Source organism: Protopterus annectens, chromosome 3.part0, assembly GCF_019279795.1.
Source record: "Protopterus annectens isolate FY-2018-M chromosome 3.part0, PAN1.0, whole genome shotgun sequence".
In the NCBI taxonomy this organism is placed as follows: Eukaryota; Metazoa; Chordata; order Ceratodontiformes; family Protopteridae; genus Protopterus; species Protopterus annectens.
Window position 1 is genome coordinate 1,165,746,484 of NC_056731.1, and position 26,858 is coordinate 1,165,773,341.

The following is a 26,858-nucleotide window of genomic DNA, read 5'->3' on the forward strand; positions in this document are numbered from 1 at the left end:
GGGTTTAGTGACTTGGAGTAGATTTTTGTTGCAGGAGCGAAGGGGTCTGAAGGACTGGTAGGGATGGAGAAGTGTATGAAGTGAGGGAATTTTAAGAGGGTGGTTTACAAGTTTATGAGCAAAGCTAAGTTGGGTTAGGTGTAGGAGTTGAGGGAGCTCAAGCCAGTCTAGATTTCTAAGGAAGACACAGTGGTGACTGCCGAGGGAGTCCCCTGATGCAAATTTTGCAATTTTATTGTAGCAGGCTTCGAGTTTCTTTAGGTTTGATTGTCGAAGATTTGTGAGTATGGGTGATGCATAGAGTAGGGTTGAGATTAGTTGGGAAGTTGCGGTAGAGATTCTGGCTGGTTTGGTTAGGTATTGTTGGTTTCTATACATTTTTGTGGACTTTTTTATTGTGAGTGGTATGGGAGTGTCAAATTTGAGTTTGTTGTCAATCTGTACACAGAGTAGCTTAGTGTGGGCTGTTGGTGAGATGGAAGTGTTGTCTTTGGCAAGTATGTTGAAATGGGAGATGTTCAGGGTAGATTTTGAGGGTTGAAAGATGAGGAGTTTGGTCTTATTTGGGTTGAGGAGGAGTTGAGCATTTAATAGCCAACTTTCAACAGAAGAGAAAGATGCTTGAGTGATCTGTTGTAGTTCTGTTAGAGTTGGAGCTGAGCAGATGAGAGTGGCGTCATCTGCATACTGTATGAGGGAGGCATGTTTGATGGCGGTGTGCAGGTCATTGGTAAAAATGGAGAAAAGCAAGGGGCCAAGGATGGAGCCTTGGGGAACCACGAGAGTAATAGGGAGGCGAGGGGATAGATCGTTGTGCCAGACAACTGATTGCTGGCGGACGTGTAGACAGCTGTGGAACGAACTGATGGCAGGTATGGAAAAGGAGAGGTTGGAGAGTGCAAAGAGTAAAAGATCATGTGGTACAATATCTAAAGCCTTAGACAGGTCAAGAAATACAGCAGAGGAGAAAAGGCCATTGTTTTTTATGTTGGAGAATGGTGTTAGTGAAGAAGAGCAGAGCAGTTGTGGTGCTATGGTGTGGTCTGAAACCATGCTGTGTGTAGGAGTGGAGATTACTGTCTAGGAGATAATTGGAGATCTGTGAGTTGATAAATTTTTCAAGTATCTTGGAGAGAAGCGAGAGGATGGCAATGGGGCGGTAGTTGGAGATGTCTGTTGAGGGGCTGCCTTTGTGTAAGGGTATGATGTGGGATATTTTCCATAAGTTTGGCACATAGGACTCCGATATGGAGCAGTTAGTATGGAGATGAGATAAGCTAAAACATCAGCTGTTATTTTTAGGTATTCTGTGGGCTGGTTGTCAGCTGTTAGTCTTGTGGGTTTAAGTTTTGTCAGTAGTTTTTTTATGTTGGAGGTGGTTACTGTGGAAAGGAAGAAGGGAGGGAGGGGGTGGAGTTGGTTTGGGTGTGGGGGTGTTGATGTAGGGAAGTGTTTTTTAGCTAGGGATAGAACGGTCTATGTAAAATGTTTGTTGAAAGAGTCAGCTATACTACAGGTGAAGAGAGGGGTGGTTGGGTAGGGGGTGTTTACCTTCCTTGGGCAGAGGATAGGGTTAATTGTGGACCAGAATTGCTTTGGGTTGTTTTGGGAGGAGTTTAGGGATGTCTTGCAGAAAAGGGCTTTGTCTGCTTTTACTTGCTTTTTGGCTTTGTTGCGTAGTTCAAGGAATAGTTGCCTGAGGGTTTTTGGTTGTGCGCCATTGTTCCCATATTTTATCCCTGGATTTTATAAGGTCTTTGGTGTTTTTTTTGTAGCCAGGGGGATTTTTTAGTTCGGATTTTGGTGCATCTTTGGGGGGCATGGGAATTTAGGATGTTGAGGAAAGTGCTGTTAAAGTAGTGGACTGCTTCATCTAGGTTGAGGTATTTTAGGGGTGACAAGTTTATTTTTTGTAGGGAGGTGGTGAAGGAGCTGGAGTTGAATTTAGCTTTGTATCGAATGTATCGGTGGACAATGGGTTTGCTGCTATTTATGTGGTGTTTTAGTAGGAAGGTTGGGGAGTGGTCACTTAGGGAGTCAGGTAAGGAGCCTGCCAGGTAAGAGTGAGGATCTTTGTTGACTAGGGCCCAATCAAGAATGGTGTGATTATTGGGGTTTTTATTTATCCTGGCTGGGGACTGTATAAGCTGTGAGAAGCCATGGAGATCTAGGTGGAGGGCTGGGGGTTTACTATTGCAGGATAGCCAGTTGATGGTAAAGTCGCAGAGTATGATGGTTTCTTGGGGTAGGGAGATAGTGGCCCAGTTTAATAGGTTTTCAAGGGGAGTATATTTTGGCCTGGAGGGAAGTAGCAGCCTATTAAGTTGATTGCTTTCTTAGGATTTAATTTTAGGGTAGCACAGAGGATTTCTACCTTGTCAAGCTGGGGAGCTGACTGGGTGAGAATTTGGATACTGAGGTGATGTTTATACATCAGTGCCACTCCTCCTCCTTTTCTGGATATTCTGTCCTTGTGGAGGATGTTATATCTAGGTGGGAGTATTTCTTCACTTTTGATGTGAGGTTTAAGCCAATATTTGGTTAGGATAAGGATGTCAGGGGAATACAGGTGTATGTATGCCTGGAGGTCTTGGATTTTGTTACAGATGCTTCTGATGTTAAGAGACATAATGAGGAGATCTGTTGGCTTTTTATTAAGTGTGATTTGGGTGATAGGGGAATTATTTGGAGGGGGGTTTGTTGAGAGGTTGGAGAAATTGGGGACAGGGATAGGGTGCATGTCTCCACTGAGAGTAAGTTTAGAGAGAATGCGGAGGATATGTTTTATATAGGCAGTGAAATGCTTGTGGTATTTTAAGAATAATTTGCATTCAGATGAGGTGCGGGCTTGGTAATTAGGTAGGTGTGGTGGAAAGAGGCATTTTGGGGTTGGAGCAGTGAAACTGTGTGGTGGGAATTTGAGAGAGGTAGTTGACAGAGTGCAATGTAAGTGGTTGGGAGAATTGACTGAAATGTCTTCATAAGATGTAGTAAATGCTAGAATAGTGCAAAGGATTATAATTGTTTGTGACATGACTGCGTTGGGATTAGGATGTATGATAAGTAGGAAGGAGGAGTAGAGGGGTGGAGATTATGGGAGGTATGAGTAGATTGGTTGGATATTAGTGGGAGCGGTCTTTTGCTAGATTAAATTTGAGTACAGCTGGGGTGGGAGGGATTTGGGGGTAGGGAGGGGAGTGGAGTGAGCAGAGCAAATGGAGCGGGCTAAAACTTGGCAAGGATTGCAGGGTAAGTGGTAAATAGTCTATTTGGGCTATACTTGATTTCTGTAGCCAAATTCAAACTTTTCCACTGGGAATGACTGTAAAGGAAATTATTTGGCAGTGGCAGTAAAGGTGGGGTTGGCTAAAGAGGGTTTCAGGTGAGGACAGCGTTGGTCTGATTGAGTGTGTGCTACCCTACATATAAGGAAAGTTGAACACATACACTGCTCTTTGCAGGGTAATGTTAATGGGAGTAAGTCAGCAGAAACCCAAGATTGCCAAAGTAGAAATAAAGACTTAAAGTCCTGCAAGGAAAATGCAGGGGGGGGGTGCAGGTCCAAGAGTGCAAGTCTCAGAATGGTATTGTACAAAGTGTCAGGAATACAAAGATTTTTAAATGTAAACCTACACAGTGTGCTTGTAAGACACCAGAAGATAAACTTTTAAAGTATCCTGTTTAACTGAGAGGCAGCTTGCAGATAGGTCCAGAGAACAGGAATCAGCACACTGCTGCAGTATAACTCTAAGTAGCTGGTAGGTAGAGTAACTGCAAAAGACAAAAAAAGAGAAAATAAGCATATAAAACTACAGTTTCTTAGCAAAGAGGGTCAGGATAGAGCAGATAAGGAATGAGGACACTGTTTTTTATACTTAAAAACTAGTACAATGATTAGAGCATTTGAGAGGTTTTGCCTGTTATTATAATAATTGACCAACAATCCTTACATGAATATGTACTTAGCAGTAAAACAGTTGTACTTAAACAGAATTAGACAAACATAGCAGCACATAGGTTATATTTTCATAAACAAGGTCTTTTAACCACCACATACAGTTATATGAAAATTATCTAACAGTTGCTTCACTTTCTTATACAGCTTATCACCAGTGCTGCATGAATTCTTTACAGTGTATGCAACTATACACTAGAATTGTGTTTCCACACTGTAATGTTCTAAGGTTCACTTATTTCAGTTTCCTACAGTAATGCTCAGGTAAGTATAGCTCCAGACTTAATACAAGCTCAAATGGAATAACATTAGCATTCTGCCAATATTCCACATGGAACTTAAAAACAACGATAATGTTTACAAACATGAGAGCCTAAATTTCCCAATGGCAGCATCCAAAACCAGTATGCATCAGTCACTAGTATTTTTAACTTATACTCAGTGCAATAGAAGCCAATGTACTTACATTTAGAGACATACACACATCTAGGACACCACAGTAGTTAAATCAAGCAGGGAAGATTTTAGATTTAAAGATGGCTCCAAGCTATACAAGTAGGGTAAAAAAAAAACTTCTGATCTGCTGTCAGTGGGCAGGCAAATAAAGAATGGAAAAGTGTGAGCCATTGAAATGCTAAGGAGAGCCAAATGAGGGAGGGTTTGAAGCACATGAGCCAAGTAACTCACTTCAGAGCACACAACACTGTTAATGGGAGTGAGTCAGCAGAAACCCAAGATTATCCAAGTACAAATAAAGATTTAAAGTCCTGCAAGGAAAATGCAGGGGGGGGGGGTGCAAGTCCTAGAGTGGGCTAAAACCTTTGGCATGGATTGCAGGGTAAGTGGTAAATATAGTCTATTTGGGCTATACTTGATTTCTGTAGCCAAATTCAATATTTTCCACTGGGAATGACTGTAAAGGAAATTATTAGGCAGTGGGACTAAAGGTGGGGTTGGCTAAAGAGGGCTTCAGGTGAGGACAGTGTTGGTCTGATTGATTGTGTGCTACCCTACATATAAGGAAAGTTGAACACACACACTGTTCTTTGCAGGGTAATGTTAATGGGAGTAAGTCAGCAGAAACCCAAGATTGCCAAAGTAGAAATAAAGACAAAGTCCTGCAAGGAAAATGCAGGGGGTGTGCAAGTCTCAGAATGGTATTGTACAAAGTGTCAGGAATACAAAGATATTTAAATGTAAACCTACACAGGGTGCTTGTAAGACACCAGAAGATAAACTTTTAAAGTATCCTGTTTAACTGAGAGGCAGCTTGCAGATAGGTCCAGAGACCAGGAATCAGCATACTGTTGCAGTATAACTCTAGTAGGTAGAGTAAATTTAGAGACATACACACATCTAGAACACCACGGTAGTTAAATCCAGCAGGGAAGATCAATCCTGGATAATGAAAAACTGCAAGGAGCACAGGTTTCTCACTCTGACTGCATGCACCTAATGAGGAAAGTATTAAGTTTGTGTGCGTTACAGAAATCCTGTCTAACAATGCTTCATGCATCCTGTCAACTTCCTTAGAGGCAGCACACTGTGTATCAGGTGACTGCTACCATTTAAAAGGTATCCTTAAAACTATAACAAAAGTGGAGACACTGTTCGTTTTGCATAAACAGCCACTTCATCTCTCTCTGTACTGATTTTTAGGAGAAATGCTTCCCCCAAGCCAAATGAAAAATTCAACCATATAATTTCAAGTTTATTTAAAATGCCTTCTGGGGACAGCTTGAAGACTGAGAGGAATAATTTACCTTGTTAGAATCCTAAGAGATAATACAAGGAATCTGCCTCGCATAAAAATATTCTTCATCAGTAGATATGTCAGGGGAATATGTTATTTTCCTTTTCTCATAATAAATCTTTGCAAGAACCTTTGAAGATTTGAATTTCAGTGCTGTACTCAGAGTGATGTCAGTCTAATGAAGCTACCATCTTAGGTCAGCAACATTTCTTGTACCTTGTACAATATTACGAAATTATTTGAGAAAAAAAACTTATAATTAAAGAAAGGCACAACAAATTCACGGGTCAAATTATCAGCATAGCACTAAATTCATCTAAGACAAACTTCTATTATTTACTTTTCTAGATCTATAATGGACGCACAGGGCATTAACATATATACTAAGATGATGTCTAGGCATTATATACTGGGAGCACCAAAATCAATGAGGATAACTTTGGTATTTAAAAAAAAAATGAATACATGTCAGCGTGCGTAGGTGTGACTTGACAAACACCCTCAAAAACACTGGAAGAGGTTTGTTTCTTCAATTCTTTGGGAGCTCTTTTTGATGATTTACCATTGCTAGGTTTAATTACCTGATCCTTTTAATCATGCACTTCATCCAATTAATTTAAAAGTATTAAAAACACAACCTTTTACAAACTTTGAATCTAAAAAAAAAAAATAGAAAAAAAAATTCTTCTTGCAACTCAGGCGAACACAGTCTATAAAATACTTTTTAGTGCTTTTGTTCTTTTATTCACAGAACGTCATCGGAAACAAGACATCCTTACAAAACCCAGTTTTTAAATACGTACATTCAATCAATTAAAAATTAAATAATTAAAAAAAAAAACATCAATTACATCACTTCCTGCTTATTGAAACCAAGTCAATATTTAAATAGTAAATGTGTACCGACTTGGTTTCGATAAGCAGGAAGTGATGTCATGGATGCTTGATTATTTAATTGTTTAACCTCTTTATCCCCATGTTACAATGGCAATCAATCAAAGGTTTCTCAGCACAACAGGCTTCCTGAGTGCCACACAGAAAAAGAGATACAATTATAACCCAAAAGACTCCGTTCAAATTAAAAGTCTGGGCACTGGAACAACTAGCTAGGGAGGAAACCCAGTGAGTGACAGATGCTAGCTTACGTATCACAGCAGGAGAGGCTTGGATGTATCATACTGAATGAGTGATACCCGAGGGTCAGACTACAAGTGAACACTGTGTGCAAGGAAAAGGATTTGGGAGAATTCAAGCTGCCAATGAAAGCACTACTCTCTAGGCTAGGCATGTGAGAGCCTAGCATAGCAGGTACTGCCCCACACCTGCAGGCTAAAAGGAGGAGAAGAGAACAAATCCTCTGATTCCTTGAAGGATTGATGTTCCATGGTCTCAAACTCATACTTCCTGTATGGTGCTCAAAGGTAATGGTGAAATCTGGGGAGAGGGGCAAAAACAGCATGCAACAAAAAAAGCTCTCAACTCAGCCAAATTATGTGAACTCATCAAAATAGTTTCCGTTTATATTATATGACCAGGAAGTTGGCTTACAGCACACTCAAGTACATAAATTACAGAGTCAATTTAGCAACAAGTACTATGTGTTACTCTATTTGAAAAGACAAAAGTTAAGCAGCAGCTTGACTACCAATGCCTACTTCACAAAAAAACATGGTGCAAACATATATAACTGAATATTTTCAATGAATACAATTTTCTAAGATGCTTTGCAACAACATGCAAATATGTGATTTAATGGCTGCCAAAAAAACACACATTTTAGTCATTAGCTAATATGAAGACATAATCAGATATTCCAAGCTCTCTGGTGAGAATAATCTATCTCAATAACATGATTTAGTAGAAGACAGCATTGATTAAAAAATCCTCAATCAACTCAACAGAGCTCCCAGAGTACTATATAACATAAGGAAACTTAATGAATTAAGATGAAGTGTCAATCCAAAGTCTGAAAGCACTGGAACAGAGGATTCTCTACCCTACATCATCAGACAGATCAGAGTGAACTTTTCCTCTTTATGATCTTTAACAAAATAATAAAAAATGACAATAAACACATGCACACATCAATTGTCATGACAGTGGTCAGCTTCTGCTATATGCTGATAACTGGTTTACCATCACAACGTTGAAGGCAAAACATTTTTAATCAAAAGACCAGACTACAGTGTCAAAAAATAATATCTAGCCTAAATGTCGAATGTCAGAAACATGACAATCAACATTCGACATACCAGACTTCGTTTAGAAAGTCCTTATGTTGTTTACGTTTTAGCAAGGGGGGCAAGCGCCCCTGCACCCCCCACACCCCCTGCAAATTATATATACCTATTCCAAGATCGCACTATACTGAGGAAAAGAGTAAATTCCCTGATCCTCACTGTACCGCGATCTCCATTCAGAATGCTGATCTCATAGTAAAGAATCAAGCTTTACTTTCATTATTATGATTTCATATTATTCTAGTTTGGCATTGTGAAATTTTGAAAACATACTTTTGGCTACCCACTCTTTGAGAATAAGCCTTCAAAATGTTGATTGCAAACCCTGAAAACCATATAATGCAGCTGCACAGGAAGGACAATAGACATACGGACCACTTACTATGTCAAGTCAGAGCACTTAAATTGAAAACTTCACTGTCTCAAAGACAGATGGAAAAAAAAAGACTGCCCAAAAGAAAGAGCTAACATGGGACAGACTTGCTATACTGCCATGTGAGTAGAAGAGTAAGGCTACAGTGATGCAAATAAAAAGGCTATTAAAAAAAAAAAAAAAAAGTTTGCTGGCACAAAGGCAAGGCTTCATTTCCATCACCTGTGAGCAGGAATTGCTAATAAGCCCATGCCACAAGAATATTGATAGCAAAATAGAAAAGGATGAAATAAGCAGCAATAAGCTACTGTCTGATCTCAGGAGATGGAGAAAGTACAGTTGTGTACACTTACCATAAATGTAGATGTTCGAGTGTATTCACTGTTGCAGTCATCACAATTGGGTTATCTGCCTGCAAGTAGCCCACAGTCGGACTGAATACCAGAGTCTTGGGATTTCTGCGTCGGATGCTGTTTCTTCCATGACATCAGGGGTATAAAACATGCAGCCGATGCCATTACATCAATTTTTCTTGCCCCAGATGTCAGGTGCCCCCAAAATAGGAAGCAATTGCATGGTATGGAACACCCCCAGCAAAAAGCAAATACACATGATACAAGATATGCCAAACAAAAAAGATAGGTAAAAGTAAAGAGAAGTCAGGGGGCTGGAGGGAAGGTAACCAGGACTGCAACAGTGAATACACTCCAACATCTACATTTATGGTAAGTGTACACAACTGTACTATGTTCTTCGCATTTCACTGTTGCAGTCATCACACTTGGGTTGATTCCCAAAGGTAAGAAAGGGTGGAGGTAGTTAAGAAGCATTAGGGCTGGCAATCTGGCCCTGTAAGACTGCTGTGGCAAATCCAGCTCTGGATTTAGAAAAGATAGGCAAGTGGTAATGCTTGGTGAAAGTGTGTACAGAGCTCCAGGTTGCAGCTTCCAGAATGTCCCTGGTAGAGATTCCCCTGAGGAATGCTGTAGAGGTTGATGTAACCCTAGTGGAATGTGTTCTGATCTCCTGTGGGGTAGGTTTCCCATGGTGCTTTTAGCAGAAATGGATGCAGTGTGATATCATTTAGAAATGGTCTGCTTTGAAATGGTTTTGCCCTCTGCCCCTGCAGCAAAGCTGACTAGCAGCTGGTCAGATTTTCTGACAGGCTTAGTCCTGTCCAGATAGAACCTGAGCATGTCCAGGGAGTGCAGGATCCTTTCCCCTTTATTCTGAGGATTAGGGAAAAAAGTTGGCAAATGAATGTATTGGTTTAAAGCCACACTAGATACCACCTTGGACATAAATGATGGGTTAGTCCTGAGGGAGACCCTGTCAGCATGGAATATAATGAAGGGTTCCACAGCCATAAGGGCCTGCAATTCAGACACTCTTCTTGCTGAAGTGATGAATGGCAAGAAGTAAAGCTGTTTTCCATGAGAGGAACTTTAACTCTGCTGAGGCACCAGGTTCAAAGGGCGGAAGCGTGAGCTTTTCCGATACAAAGTTAACGTCTCAGGCAGGAGTGGGGGCTCTTATGGGGGGGGGGGTCTTACATTTTTGGCTCCTCTCAGGAACTGTTTGAGCAAAGGATGACAGAAAAGGGGTGGCTCAGTATTATAATGAACTGAGATAGCAAAGGCATGAATCTTAACTGAAGAGAAGGATAGGCCTTTGTGGAGCATTTCTGTTAAGTAATCTAGTATATGAGGTAAGTTGGGCACAGTTGTGTCCATTCCCTGACAGTGGCTCCAGGAGCAGTATCTTTTCCACTTTTCCGAATAAGATTTTCTAGTACTAGGCCTCCTTGCCTCAAGAATGACATCCAGCACCTGCTTACTGAGAGTTGCTGGTGAAGAATTCAGTGGATAAGCCAGGCTGCTAGGTTCAGGGTCTGCAGCCGAGGGTGCAGAATCTGGCCCGCCTGCTGGGACAGCAGGGAAGGAGTCTGACACAGGTGCCATGGTGGCAGCACTGGCAGGCTGCGCAAAAGAGTGTACCAGTGCTGGCATGGCCAGTCTAGTGCAATCAGGAATGTTCTTGGCTTGTCCTGTTTGAGCTTTAGTAGAGCCTTCGAGAGGAGGGGCAAAGGGGGAAAGGCATAGATTGAGAGGTTTTCCCAGGTGAAAGACAGGGCATCCATTTTCCAAGCTTGGCTATGGTAAGTTCTGGTGCAATATTTGCTCAACTGATAGTTCTGAGGGGGAGCAAAAAGGTCCACCTCTGGTGCCCCCCCCCCCCACACCTGTTCCTCAAAAGCTTGAATATTCTGGGTTCCAGTTTCCACTCATGTGAGTCCATGAGATTTCTGCTTAAGTCATCTGCCAGTGAATTTAGTTTGCTTTGCAGGAATTGAGCTTGCAGGTGCACTTGGCTGCTCAAGGCTGTGTTCCACAGAGCCATGGCTAATCTCCACAGTGGGTAGGAATGGGTTCCCCCCTGCTTGTTTATGTACCACATAACTGTGGTGTTGTCTGTCTTTACCAATAGTTGTCCTGGAAGAATAAGGCCTTTGAAGGCTGTCAGAGCACTCTGTACAGCTAACATTTCTTTTTGATTGATATGCAGGTGCATTTGCTTTTGGTTCCATTTGCCCTGAATGCACTGCCCTGCCATGTGAGCCCCCCCCCCCACCCCCATGCACAGTCTGATGCATCTGTTGTTAGGGTTTGGGTGGCAGGGGGTAGAGTGAAAGGGAGTCCCTTGCTGTGGTTGCAGGCCTCTGCACACCAAAGTAATTCTGTCCTTAAGCAAGGAATGATAGGAATCATTGTTTCCAGGTTCCAGGTACCATTGAAGTTTCCTCATATGCAGTCTTGCATTTGGAATTAATAGAATGCAAGAGGCCATGAACCTCAGGGCTTGCAGTATTTTTCTTGCAGATAGCCGGGTTTTGGTGGCCAGTAGCCTGAAGTAGCTTGTCAAATAAATTTGTTTTTCTGGAGTGAGGAATGCCATCTGGGAAGCTGCGTTCAAGCTTGCTCCCAGGAATACAATCTGTTGGCTGGGTACCAGCTGTGAATTCTTTTCGTTGATGGTGTACCCCAGTGAAGTTACAAGTCTCTTTACAAATGCCAGGTGCTGTAGTAGCAAGTCCTGACTGTCCGCCTGAATCAGGCAATCGTTCAAGTATGGGTAAATCTGAATTCTTTTCTGCCTGCAATATGCAATGGCTGGAGCTAGGCACTTTGTGAATATCCTGGGTGCAGTAGATAAACCAAAGGGAAGTGCAGAGAACTGAGAGTGCATAGAGCCTGCTCTGAAGCGTAGGTATTTCCTGCAAGATTCTCTTATTGGGATGTGCAGATAGGCTTCTTTTAAATCTAGGGTTGCTAGCCATGAGCCCTTGGCTAGCACAGGAAGCAGCTGTTGGAGAGTTAGCATTTTGAATTTTGGAACCACCAGAAAGGTGTTGAGAATAGACAGATCCAGGATAGGACGCCAAGAGTTTTCTTTTCTGGGAACCAGAAACAGTCTGGTATAAAAGCCTTGTCCCTTTTGTTCCGTTGGGACAGGTTGAATAGCCTTGATACTGAGAAGAGAAAGTACTTGCTTTTGGGCCTCTGGCCACTGGTTTGGGGGGAGGTCTGGCCATTCGCTTAGGGCTGGGAGTGAGTGGAAGTGGAATCTGTATCCCTGGGAAACAATGTTTAAGACCCATCAGTTTTTGGCATGCAGGGCAAGTTTCCCTCATAAAGGTGCAAGTAACATGGGGCAAGGCTTGGAAGAGGTAAGGATAAGTCATTGTGCAATTTTACCATAGGGAGGTGGCTTACTACTCCCTGTTTTGGACGTGGGAGCACTCCATTGCTTAGATCTGTGCATAACCTGAGACTGAAGTCTTGGTAGTCTGCTGCCCCTGGGCTTGGACTGAGAAGGACTGGAAAAGAATGTTTTTTTGAATGCCAATGCCTACTGAATCTAGGTGGCTGTACTTGTAAGAAATCTTTAACAGTTTGCATAGATTTTGCTTTCTCCTCCATCCTTTTGAGGACTTCTGCTTTATTGCCAAATAAACACTCTTGGTTTAATGGTGCATCTAGTAATTTTGCTTTGACATGATCTGGCAAGTTTTGTTCCTTAACCCAAGCATGCCTTTTAAGAACAGACCCCGGGACAGCAGCCCTACAAGATGCCACCAAGGCATCAAACTCATATTGCAAAGTATGTTTACCAACTTGATTAGCAGAATGCATTAACTCCTGTAAATCTTTGTGTTCTGCACAGTCAGGAATCAACATCATTTTCTGTTTAATTAGCTCCATAATATGCTGCTGATACTTTAACATATGCAACTGGCAATTTTAAGCCCTAATGACAAGAGTAGCAGAGGTGTATAACTTCATACCCAATCGCTTTCCGAAGGGGTAGGATTTTTGGCAGTTGTAGCCTTAATGCCTTTAGGCCCCTGGGAAATGGTCTCTGGATCCGCAGTAGGATTCTTAAAAAGGAATTTGTGGGAGTCAGGTACTCTGTAATACCGGTCAGGTTTCCTGCGAGCAGGAGCAAACTATCAGGGGTAAGGCTGGATTCCAAGAAGACCTCATCTACAATTTCCAGAACAGGAGGGATAGCTAGAGGCCTGTGCTGAGGCAAGTTTAAAAAATTCCTCGAGTCTCTTTTTTGGACTGAGAGTAGTCCTGGCTCTCCCAGTGGAAATGCTTTCTAAGGGTATGCAGGGTTTCACCAAAAGAAAAATCTTCTGGAGGAGAAGCAGAGGGAATGGAATCCTCTGCATCAGAATCCTCACAGGTAGATAAGGGTATGTCCTGGTAATCAGAAGGATCACAGTTATCAGATTCCTGATCAGAAGAAAAATAAGTTCTTGGTCTCTGAGGGGGAAGGCTGACTTCCCCTAATTAAGATAATGACGACTTCAGCCATTCTAAGCATTTGTTTTAGTGGCATGTAGGCCTGAGAAAGGGCTTTGGTCATCAGTTTCTTAGGCATAGTGCGAACTGTAGGCCTGAAAAATTCGGTATTTTTGGTTTGAAATGAAGTCGTCTGTTTAATATGAAAATCGGAATGCCTGAATACACCCTCAGAAGCCAGTGCCTGCACAGTGGCTCCGGTCCCATCCAAGGTAGAGATATCCGCAGGTTCCATAGTCGAAGAAGCATCTCACAGCATACCAGACTCCGAATGGGTCTCAGTAGAGGCCTGCGAATCTGTAGAAGTGGGTGTCAGGGGCTGCGAAAGCGCCTCATTGAGTACCAGCGGACTGGCAACTAGCTTAACGGCAGCATCGTCGGTAGTTTTGGACCTATGCGGTCTGTTTCTGTCTTTAGCCTTACGCTTTTTCGGGAAGATCAGTAGTCGGATGGCTTATCGAAGTCATTTCGGAGTACGGAGATCGACAGAGAAAGAATTTAGCTACAAAAATTGCCCGACAATGAATAGTTTGGGTGTTGAACAAGGCACAAAACCGACAGCGAGGGACGTCGTGGTCTGGGCCTAAACACGTGACGCAGTAAGAATGAAAATCTCTGTGAGGTATTTGCTTTCCACAGGCAAGACAATTATTAATGTTTTTCTAACATTGGTTAGAGCAAGAAAAAAGGATCCCCAACGGGGTACTTATCTTTTTGAAGACTTCAGGACTTAAACTCGAAAAATGAAAATTTCAGAAGGCGGCCAACCGGCACTTGCGAACTGCTTCGAGCACCGCACGGCAAGAAAGACTGATGTAATAGCGTCGGCTGCATGTTTTATACCCCTGGCATTCTGACGTCATGGAAGAAGTGACCGCATCCGACACAGAAATCCCAAGACTCTGGTATTCAGGCCGACTGAGGGCTACCTGCAGGCAGATAACCCAAATGTGATGACTGCAACAGTGAAACAGGAAGAACATCATACTACAGTTAGCTAGAAAAAGAGACTATGGATCAGACAGGAAATAGTATCAGTCTAACATGAGAAGTGAATTGTTACATGGGGGATTGTATAAACAGTACAATATAGAAGAAGCTGAGAAGCAACAGAAACATGAACCACAATGCATTATCAAAAATGATGACGTTTGGATAATATGGTATCACCCACTACCATCCATCCATCATCACCCCTTTTCCCCATTTTTGCACATGGTATCAGCGTGACACTTCAACAGTGACAATCATCTGGAGAAAATGTTTATACCACCAAATAGTTAGCAAACAGTTTAAAAAAACTACACATGAAAAACAGATATTGTAGTCCAAGAAAAGACAAGAGTTCATCTTTGAAATTACTACACCCAGCAATTACTGTATCTTGTACTGAGGCACACAGAGTCATAACAAAATCAGGATTAGCAAGCAGAAATGAGAGCAATGTGGAAGATAGCCAGGCACTGCCAACAGAAGTAGGAGTAACAGGACTAACGAAAAAGAATTTACAATCATATTTAAAATAAGTTAGAAATACATGTAAACTTGTATGAAATGCAAAATGAGGGAATTCTGTTGAGATTGCAGGTACAGAGAAGAGCACTGTTCGCTAACAAAGCTGATACAATACTGACTTCATGAACTTTAATTATGCCCTGACTTACAAATGAGGTCTAATCCCATTAAAGTTTGTAAACACTAGTATTTGGAAAAATTAAACCAAGGAAGTTGTATTAAAGATGCTGAGAACATTTCAAGCACATGTCAATAAGTATCACACCATAATACGGAACCGTCCACAAAAATATTGAAAATCAGCAGCATTAAACATACCAACCCACAATACACCACTTTCTAGAAGTTAGTCTGAATTAAAGACTGAGATTCCACTTTCCAAGGAACTGGACGGGAGTTTCATTTCTTGGGTTATGTCCATAATCACTGTGTAAAAAGCGAGGAGGATTTTACTTTGAAAAAGAGTGGTAGCAGGTGATGGCCTGAGAAACCAAAGATCTAAACAGAAGGAAGTAGGAATACATTAAGAACATTTTATTAATGGTTTATTCTTGGGGGGTGTCATGAAAGGAGATACTGCCAGCTACCTGTAATTCTGTAAATAATTATATGCCAGTTGTGGAGATCAACATGATTCATATAAGATGCTTGTGTTACAACCGTATTAGAACTGTAAATATTGTGTATATCTAACTTGTTTGTACAGACATGTGTTAAAAACAATATTTTGTGAAGTACTGAGCTTAAAGATGTATCCACATGCTGCCCTGCTGTATATATTTTAATACTAGAACTGGAACACAAGACATTAACTTCAGTCCAGCAAAACGTCAGAGAAATAGCCGAAATTAAATTACTTTATGACAGCTACAGATACAATGTCTGTGCTGAGAAGCTTTCTGTATTGTCTTGGAAGTGTTTTACTGTTTTATGACTTCCAGCATTTGCCAAATATCTCAGGTCTATGTATTTTCACAGGTAGATGCTAAATACCGCTAGCTTCCAGCAGTGGAGGTTTCAGCTGGGATAGAGTCAGATGACAAGAAATTATGTTATTCTGCAAGCTATCTCAGCAGTAATATTTGAGATATTAATTTGAAAGGTCTCAGAGTGACGCAGCATTCCATATCCTGTCATGGATCTGACATCAAGATTCACTCACCACATGTGCCTTGCCTTGTAGTAAGGTCTTAGGTTATAGCAACTCTCTTAGATATGGTCAGGAATATAGCAAAACTTAGCTTAGACATTTTTCATTATTTGAGACTGTCCTGCAATGTTGTTTTAAATATTTCCTGTCATTGTGAACTCTGATGTCACTGTAAATATATATTTACTATTGTGTTGTTCTATTATTATTATTACTATTATTATTATTATTATTATTATTATTATTAAATATATTTAAACATTTAATTGTGATTGATCTATGTGAGACATATTTACGTTTTGAGAGTACTTGCATATTTACTTGGTGACACTGTGGGCCACTCCTAATAGTCTTGCTCTTGGTCAAACTAACATTTGTATTAATATTATACAGTAAGATTGACACCCTTTGTTAAGGGCCTTAAAGTAGCTGAAAAGGAGCTCACTGGTGGCAGTGATAACTACATTATAGTCTTGGTAAAAGGGGGCATAGCAAGTAAACCTGTGCCAGCCTTTCCCAGGTGTGTATGCGTGTGTGTAAATCAAACCTCAAAGTGTGTGTGTGTCAGCTACTTGGGCAGGGACACGAAGCACTGGTTGGACAGAGAGGGTGCTGGAGGTCTTGGCATTGCCACTCAGCTGAGATCTCAACTCTATAACTGTGCCCGTGGGAAGTCTTATTGGGGATCTGGAGAAAGACGGAGAAACCAGCCCTGGACTGACTGTGGTCTCTGTGTGCTCTTAAGAGAAATTGCACTTGATGCAGAGAACTGCATCTGGAAATACTGTGTGTGTAACTTGTCATCCTCCAAATGTGCATCCCCCACTGGTGCCAGTGGTGAGGATTGAGGCTCCTTAAATACTGGTTCCAGTGGTGGCGTGTCACAGGGGGTACAGGCCACAGATTCAAAGATCACTAAAATTTGGTGATAAGAAGGTGCTATGATATAAATTAATGATATAATAAGTCATGACTCCAGGAGAGATTAAAAAAATCTTGATCCCTTTATTTAACTCGGATATTAGACCAATTTCAGAAAACTGTGGATCGTTTTAGTAATAAAACTTATTTCAGATGAAGAAATTGGAGAGGGTTAAGACCGCATTCGCTAGACAGATATCAGTGGTTAAAAATTCTACTTAAGGGAAAACTAGAATAATTATTCTCTACAGGGTGTATATTATTGCAAGGAAACAATCTCGCTACTTAAATGTCTTAAAAATGAATGCCTAGCTGCCGCAGTGAGTACTATTTTTCCAGGCATAATGTCAGCACCACGAATAACAGCTTGCTTGTAACCTTCCTTACCCCAATCTTATTTTTCTCATCACTTGCTAGAAGATTATGGAATGTCCTAGTCAACTACATTAAACCCAACAGGCACTACAATTTCACTTCCTAACCAGCGGTACTTAGGTACACTTGCTAACAGCTTTTCTAACCAGCTGCTTCCCAACAAGTCTCTCTAGAACAACCAAGGAAAGAAAAGCAAAATAAAACTCAACAGTTATTTCTCTCTGCCATTCTCTCACCCAATACAGACTGCAATTTCACTTCCTAACCAGTGGTACTAAGGTACACTTGCGAACAGTTTTTCTAACCAACTGTTTCCCAACAAGCTTTCCTAGAACAACCAAAGAAGGCAAAGCAAAGTATGTCCATATAAAACATCTGTACGTTGCCAATTTTTTTGTAAAATAGTCTATACAGTTCGCCACCAGAACACGCCCCCCACCGTTTTTATGAATATACTACCAGCCTGTTCTTCTTCACTTTCTACTGTCGTTGCTCTACCTACTCCCTCTCTGCACCACTTCACTATGCTTTTTTTCTGCCTCAACCACCTGCACTCCTTGCAGCTCCTGATAGCCCCGATAATCACAATTGTGTTATGCTATATATCTCTCACTTTCATAACAGAGCTCCTTCCATTCAAAAAACATAAGTCTAACTCCCAAATGCATTGAAAACTCCCTGGTTCAGTAATGCTTTTCCCTATTTTCACATATTTCTGCTCCTACGTGAACTCTTCACTCACTGATTGTTTTTTTGTCTGAACTGATCCCTGCTTGGTGTTGCCCCACTCCATTCGTCCTCGCTACGCTCAGGCTCACTTCTCTCCCCTACCCTACCCCCATTCCCACCCACTCCTGAATGCTCTAAATTTGTACTCTAGCTATCCTAACCATTCCTCCTGCCACTCTCCATTTGCTCCAAAACCCTCTTATTCGTTCTACCTTCCTGTTGTCAAAAGAACCACATCTTACAGACTGGTTTTACCCTACTTCCTACACTCTACACTACTAATTTCAATTCTGCGTCCTATTATAAAATTCTACCATCCTACTCTACCTGCACTGCCTTCCAAACCAATTCACCTTCTTCCTTTTTCTCTCTTACAAAATGATACACCTTCTCCTAACTACAGCTCTACTTCTTTTTCTCTCTATCTCTACCTCATATCATTGTACCCTAACATACATAAACCTTGTCCCTACACTTTGCTACCCACATACTCACTTCTCAACTTCTCATACATTCCATATTGCTCCAACTCTATTCTATAACAATGTCACCAACCTTCATAAAATAAAAAAAAATTCCTTCTGCTCTCACTATCTTCCAAAATCAGGCCAAATAATTTATTTTTAGCCTAATCTGTCCAAGTTCAAAACTCCCTATACTAAACATACTACTCTCAAGAGATACACATCCCCAATCCTGGACCTACCTCCAGCTCCTCTCCCCCTACCCACCACATACCGTCCATCCTCTCCACTCCACTCCTCTCAGACTTACAACTTCATATTTACCAGAAACTTAACTTTACTTTCTCTCAGCATTCAAAGTATTCTAAACAACGTCAATAACCTTCACTCCTGGATTTTTCTCCACACCCCCAACATCCTCATCATCTCTGAAACCTGGTTAAAACCCCATATACCTGACAGTGTAATCCTACCCCCTAGCTACAATATTATTCACCAGGACAGACTCAGAAAAGGGGGAGGTTTAGCTGTTTTGTATTCAGACCAACTCACAATCTACCCTCTACCTTTCTCTCCACCAAATTTCCACCCAGCAAAAGTCCTCATAGCAAACTGCAAACTGAACAATCACAAAAAGTTTGCCATTACCACCATCTATATACCCCCAGGTAAAAACATTCCTATCCTCAAGCACTATCTCTCATGGATTTCACAAACTATCTCCTATGAAACTATTATACTTGGCAATGTCAAAACTGATTGGAATGCTCTATCCTGTCTCTCAAAATGACGGCATTAACCTTTATGGCTTCTCACAACTGAATACTACCCCCACTCACCTTAAAAAACTTTCTAATACTGGCACTACACTAGATGGGATCCTTACCTCCCACCCCCACTGTACCACAACCTTCCACATTTCATGATTCCCTAAGTGACCACCTCCCTACCTCTATCCATAGATACTCCCCCAATTGCTCAAATCCAACAGTATAAAGACTGTCACAAACTTACTAACTTCAACCAGACACCTTTAATCATACACTCTCCTCTATTAACTGGTCCTTTCTCCACAATCTCTCCCTAGAAGAAGTTGTTCTAAAATTTAATAGCATTTTTCTTAACACTCTAAACTCCCTGGCCCCCAATAGGAAAATTAGAATTAAATCTAACTTTGCTCCATGGATAACTCAAACACTCGCTCCCTCATGCACAAACAAGAGAACGTTTGGAAAAACTGGCAAAAAAAAAAAGACCCTCCAATTTTCAGTGCTATAGAGAACTATGTAATCTACCTACAAACAAGTCAACCAAAAAAACTTTTCTCTCAAGCCACAAGAAAACCCCCACTCTAACCCCATAATATTCTGGAATACTGTCAAAAAGCTGTTACACCAAGGTAAGCCCTCTAAACTAAATTCTTGCCCTAATAGCTTTGCCTTGGACACTGCAACACTTTTAAATTCCTTAACTGATTCCATTCAGAAATTAACAAAAAAAAAGACAAGCATCTACCCCTCTATCCAACCTCCTCCCACACATCCTCCTCCTTGCTTAAGCCTGTCTCCACTATTTACATCAGATCACTTCTCAGCAAACTCAAAAACTTGTTCACCTTCTGCTAATAATTTGCCACCTCATTTCCTTAAACTAGCAGCAAAAGATATTGCATATCCCATCTCCATATTAATCAATAAATCAATTCAAGAAAACATAGTTCCTGATACCTGGAAGAAATTCTATGTTATTCCCTCCAGAAAGGTGGAAGCCCTCGCTGATCCCTCTAATTTCAGGCCTATTGCTATTCTATCTCCCCAGCAAAGATTCTTGAAAAATGCATCCACAAACAGATCCTTGCTCATCTGCTAAAGGAAAATCTCCTCACCCCTACACAATACGCCTTCACCCTAACTACAGCACATCTACAGAACATCTTTACACAGACCATCACTACATCTTGAGACAAAAATAAATTAGTCTCATGTCTATTCCTTGACCTCTGTAAGGCCTTTGACACTGTCTCCCACAATCTACTTCTGTCTAAACTATCTAGCCTTAATCTCTCCAACTCTGCTATTGCCCGGTTCTCTAGCTACCTCTCCAACCAACTTTAGTCTGTAAGATGCCTCTCTGCAGCTTCTCCTTTCCTCACAGTCCTAACCGGGGTTCCCCAAGGCTCCATCCTTGGACCCCTACTCTAACATTTTCACTAATAACCTCTCTCCTGTCCTCATTCCTCTTTAGTACAATATGCTGATGCTCTACGATAACATCCACCTCTGATAATCTCCCCCATCTACTCTCTCTTACCCAGGATTCTCGCAGTCAAAAATGGCTAACATTCAACCAACTACTTCTCAACCCAAATAAAACTAAACTCCTCCTTTTCCTTCCTACATCTATCCATCCCCTCAAATCCACCTTCACTGTCTTTTCCCTTAACATACCTATCAAGGTTGAACCCCATACTAAACTATTAGGGGTCATTATAGATGATCAACTTAAATTTGATCTTCACATTCAAAATTGTATCAAAAAGATTAGGCCTACTTTATAGAAACAAAAAATCCTTACAAATGAATCTAAATTTACACTAGCACAAGCCTACCTACTACCTACCATACTATATGCTGCCCCAGACCTTTCAAACCTTTAAACAAATCGCTTGACTAAAATTGAACACACAGAAAACAAAATGGCTAGATTTGCCACTATTCTACCCTACCTACAGTGGCTAGAACTACACCATCAACTCCTTCTGCCACAACTACATCTGACTCACTCCATCTTAAACCAATCCCACTCATGCCCTGCTCTCTCTTAACACTCATCCCCTATAATCCTAACTGTACACTCCGCAGCACAGAACTCCTCCTCCTATAGATCTACAAACCCAATAAAACCATTGGCAAACTTCTCTATAACTACTCGGCAGACAATGCATGGAACAAACTGCCTCTGTTTTTAAAAACAATATCTAACTTAAACTGTTTAAAAAAAACTTAAAGACTATCTATTAAATTCCTGGACCTGCTCTTGCACTGACCCAAAAATCTACCTCTCCCTTGTCCTAACCACCCTCTCTTTCTAATACTCTGTCTGTTATCCTCCATTGTACTCTAAAACTGATTACACTAAAACTATCTTTTTTTTACTCCTTAACCTACCTACTGCTTCATAACTTCAATAAACTGTACTATTGTCTAGTTGCTGAATGAAACTGTATTGTTATTATTGTTATACTATCTGTTTATACTTCCACTGTGACTATGTTTCAAGATGAAACTGTTAGTAATTACTGTTAAACTGTTTATTACCACCATTACACCCAATGTACTGTTTACATATTACCTGTAATTATTGTTCAGAGCTTTTCTCCTCGGGTCTCCACTGAAAATGGGCATCTGCCCAGTTGCACTAACCCAATCAACAAATGTCCAATAAATAAAATAAATAATAAAAAATTAAGAAGTACTGGGAATCTAGAATTGTTTAAGTCTCTAAATGTGTAGTTTAATAGAAGTGTTCCTGGTCCTAGTCCTTCATGTTGCAAACTCTCAAATGTCTCTAACTGGGCTCAGAGTCTGTATTTCTCAACAGTGAACATTTACAGTGTTCATGCAAGGGATGTGAAATGATGCATCTAAGGTGTAAAGGCAGAGGTCATCAAAGTAAGATACAAAGAAGTGGAGAAAATGAAGAAGTACACAGAATGGTAATAAACTCATCCAAATTTCAAATTTCCAAATTCATACATTCAAGGACAAAGACAAGCATCTAAAAAAAGGAATATGGAAATGTATGCTTCCAAATTAAAAAAAAAAGTGCTTAAGTAATTCATACATTCAAACCTCTTAAAGCATGGATTTTTATAATTGACAACTATCAAACAATTTACGTTTCATTACCACTTCCTAACAGCCAAAGTAAACAGAATTACTTTGCCCTGCATTAAACTACAGATTATGACCTGTTATTTCTAAGAATTACAGCATTTAGCTGCAAGCAATAAATGTATTCCACAGACTATATGTCAATGTACTATATGTGGACCCTGTAATATTCTGTATGATATGACAGTACTTACCATCAGCATTTGGTTTCCTAAAACTTCTCACAAGTGAAAAATAAGTAAAATGAGACACAAGTGAAAAATAAGTAAAATGAGAGGTCAGTTAGCCAAGGAGTACAGGACTGATCCACATGGACCAATTTTAAACTTAGCCCAGCAGCAGTGCCTGGTAGTAACTGACTGGCTCAATGTCACACAGAATGCATATGGAGGATTTAGAAATCAAACCTGACACTGCTACATGGTACAGGACTATCTACAGTCTTGAACCTTGGTGCCAAACTGCCAGACAAATTCTAGCCACTTGTAGGAGATGTCATTTAGTTTTAATGTATATACTATATGACCACATCTGTAATGCCCTGGGCTGCTACACATACATCTGCTGAAGAAAAAAAACTCTGATGTTCATAGGCATACGCATTTATAATTCGCACACTTCTATTCTTCAAATGTTCCGCAAGCACAAGCTACATTAGAAATGAGCATAAACATATAACAGCAGCCAACAAGTATTTGCAGTTATCGAAATATATACCTGCTAACTCACCTTTATTGCGACTTTCAGTGTTGTCATAACCAGGTGCGTGCAACTATCAGTCCAGTTGTTAACTATATGGCCACCAAGCTGTTGAACTGTCTGACTCAAGGCAGTCTTCCCAGGTCCATCCAAACAAGATGAGCAAAGAACTAGTGGCTCATACTCCACCCTTAAGAATTACAAAATAAGATGTACAAAAATATGCCTGAACAAACATATATCAAAGCAAAACTCCTGTATGAAAAGCTGCAGACCCTCTAAGAGAAGCAATTGCAGTAAACAATACTTGTGGTCTTAAAAATGGGAACAGCAAAAAGCTTTATGACAGCATGCAGCAAGAATACTACTTAAACTCCTATCAGCATTTCAGCATCTAAATTAGTAACTCAATCTTAAGTCATAAGGTAGTAGCAAGCTAAAAAAATAATTGGTTAAGGATGCTCAGAGTAGTGGTACATTTAAACCAAAAGTTATGTTCATTCATAAAGCCAGCAGTACATATACATGACGGACAGGCTTGAAACACAAGTTTAGAACTTTAATGGCTTTTATTTTAATACCAACTGTTATAACGAAAGAGTAGAAATGGCATTACAGACAGAAAATGTATGAAAACAAAATTTTAGTCACAAGACAGGCATGTTCATGTTATAAGAAACATGAATTTCAACTGATCCTCCAGTTATCCCAAAAGCCCAAGTCCTAAAAGTGCTACTAAAAGTTAAAAATACTGCATCGATAAGTCCTGACAATATCCCTGGATTCATTTTAAAATGCACGAACCACGACTTAGCCACAACCCTAACAACACTGTTCAGTCTCAGCCTCCATACAGGTTTTGTACTAAGTGAATGCAGAACAGCTAGAGACCGTCCACACACCCAGGCAATAACAGACTCACAAGTCTAAACCAGTCTCATATGCTGCCACAGAAAGACTTACCAGGAAACTAATCAGGACACAGGGAACCTCCAAACACTACATCCATCTCAGTTAGGATTTGTCATGGGTAGGTCATGGTTACTCAGCCTACGGGAGTTTTTTGAAAGGGCCACCAATGCAATGAAGGAAGTCAAAATGGTACACACAGCTCGACCTGGCAAAAACTGACAATTCCCCACTCGGGCATACTAGAAGAGTTAAGCTTATTAGGAATAAACCTCACCTGCTGAATTGCCAACTGGCTCACATATAGGACACAGGTAATCAAAATAAGGGAAGTTACTTCCACAAATAGACCAGTCACCAGTGGAATCCCCTAGGATTCTGTGCTGGGATCTCTCCTGTTTGACATATACCTTTCTGAAGTAAAATCCAATACCAATGAGCTCTGGCTGACTAAGTTTTCAGATGACTGCAAGCTAAAAGCAGTCACCAAATCTCCAAATGACTTGGCCAGTCTGCATGAAGGTTTTTCCCAAATAAATAACTGGTGCCAAAATCATGGACCGAAACTAAATGCCAGAAAAATGCATTTCTGTATCCTTTGGGAAGTCATCAACTCCTGGGAACTACCACACTGGTAATACCTCTCCTAAAAGTAGACCCAGTTGTTTAGGATTTGGGAACTTATGTGGACAGTAACCTAACTTTTGCCCAGCATGTATCCACTGTTGTAAGAAAATGTTTTTATATTGCGCAGCTTATAAACAAAGAGACTGTGTCTAGATCTAGGGATGTCACTGTCCCCCCTTTACTCAGCCTTCTTTAGGCCAATCATTGAATATAGTTCCCCTTTGCCATGTATCTGGCCAGACACACACAACTGGAATGCCCACAGAGATAACATAATAAAAGGATACAAGGCTAAACACGTCCTGCATGGACAGACTAAAAGCCCTGTCACTACACTTGGTATCCTACAAGCTAAGAGGTGACATGTGTCTAGCATACAAGGCATCCTTTGACACATTAGTGATGAATTTACTGTATATAAGCAAGACAAATGGCATCAAAAATACTCAGTCTAGGGATCTAAACCTCTTCAGCAACATCAGAATGGTTCAGAGAGGATACTGTTGCTATGGAGCAGACTCCCCACCACATAAAACAAAGTTCATCCCTGTCCATATTCCAGTGCAAATTAGATCTATGGATAGAAAACAGAAAATTTGCCCCCAGACTGCTCCTAAATGCTTTATCCCAAGCAAGGGTCCCCTCAAATTATTTATGGTATGATCCCAGTTATTCTCATTAGGGATACTATATAATTATCGGGTCTATATCAGCATATCAAATGCTGAAAACGCCAAATGCAATTTAATTGAACTGAAATGTTCGAAATCTCAAAAGAGCGAACTGATGGAACATAGATTTCTTTCCCAGGAAAAGAAATCGGTGTTCTGTGCAAAAAAAAAAAAAAAAAAAAAAAATTAAATACTTTAAACACTGACAGAAGTGGGGTTTTTTTCCACCCACACCCCCCAACATGGGGGGCTGTGCCCCCCATACCCCCCTACTTAAATATACCAACTCCAAGACCTCACCACAGTGGGGGAAACAGTAAACTCCGATGATGGCCCACCGATTTCTTTCCCTGGGAAAGAAATCTATGTTCCGTCGGTTTGATCTTCTGAGATTTCGAACATTTCAGTTCGATGAAATTAAATTTGGCGTTTTCAACATACGAAATGCTGATAGGAACCCTAATTATCAACCGTGGGATGGGTAATGCCAATACGTAACCAAATGGGATAGGTTATTTTGAGCACAAAAAGGAAAACTGATTAGGTTTAACATGGCCTACAAGGGCAGCTAGCCTAGTACTGACCTAGGAACCTATAATTCATTTAAGGCTGCCATTCAGATCCTGAAGTCCTACATTTCACTTTCAACTCACAATACACAAAGTTTAATACTTTGCAGTTTTACTTCAAGACAGTTGTAAACATGTAGAGTTTTATGTCTAGCCTCTTAGGCACAGGTAAGGTAACCGTAGGTTCCATGGAAAATAGGTACAGGAACTGGTCAAGTTGTTACAAGGTCCAATGGAACAGTGCAGAATGAATACATAAAAAAAAATTTTCTTCACTAAAATGTCATACACACTTTTGCAAATGTTGCAAAATAGTGATACTGTGGTAAGTGTGATGATCTGTGTGATATACACAATGGTGTAGAAGGTCACCTTCATTAAGGTGCTTTAAGACCAAAGCACTATTGCAAGTTAAAATCTTTGCAAATTATAAAACAATGACATCCTTCATAATTACCACATGCCATTTCAAACAGATAAACGTTTAATGCCTGCCAAAACCAGCAAGTGTGGGGCACTGCTAAAGCCACTGAGGTAGTGAATTCCAAGATAAGAAGTCTGATAAGAGAACAAACAAAATCCAGAGGTTTACAGGTTCTCCCATGGAATCCCAAGCAGTCCCTCAAGAGGACGAATGCAAAACCCACACAGGGCAGTGCAGGTCAATTATCTCTCTCAGGTAGCGGGACCAAAGGCATGAATGGACAATAAACTAACATCAGAATCGCAGACTGGAAGCCAGTGGAGATGCTGGAGGACTGACATAATATGATAGCAATGTGGAGTACCAGTCAATAGCCTTGTTGCAGAGTTCAACATCATTTGTAGACTATCCAGCTGTTAGGCAGTTCCCAGCTACAGGGCTTTACAGTAATACAATCTGAAAGAGAACACTGTATGAGCAACAACTGTGAGATCGTTCTGAGCTATTAGGTGTTAAATCCTGGATATATTCCTCTGATGAAAACAGGAACACTTCACTGCAGCTGACACCTGGTCCCAAAATTGCCAGCTGTGAGTCAATAGTCCCCAGGTTCTGCATTTTTTGAGTCAACTCAAGCTTATCTCCTCCATAAAATATATGCTTTGGTAATGGAGGAGCAGAAAAATCTCTCAGAACTGGGCGAACCTGCAAATGGCATCACTC

At 40.7% G+C, this 26,858-nt stretch overlaps 1 protein-coding gene across 1 annotated transcript in view; it reads right to left on the bottom strand.

The window, feature by feature from the left end:
- NBN (nibrin) overlaps positions 1-26,858 on the bottom strand; it is a 1,386,396-nt gene that overhangs the window by 1,098,281 nt on the left and 261,257 nt on the right. The window contains exon 4 of the mRNA XM_044065389.1: positions 22,966-23,125. Within this exon, the coding sequence (XP_043921324.1) occupies positions 22,966-23,125 (160 nt within the window). The remainder of the gene's footprint in view (positions 1-22,965; positions 23,126-26,858) is intronic.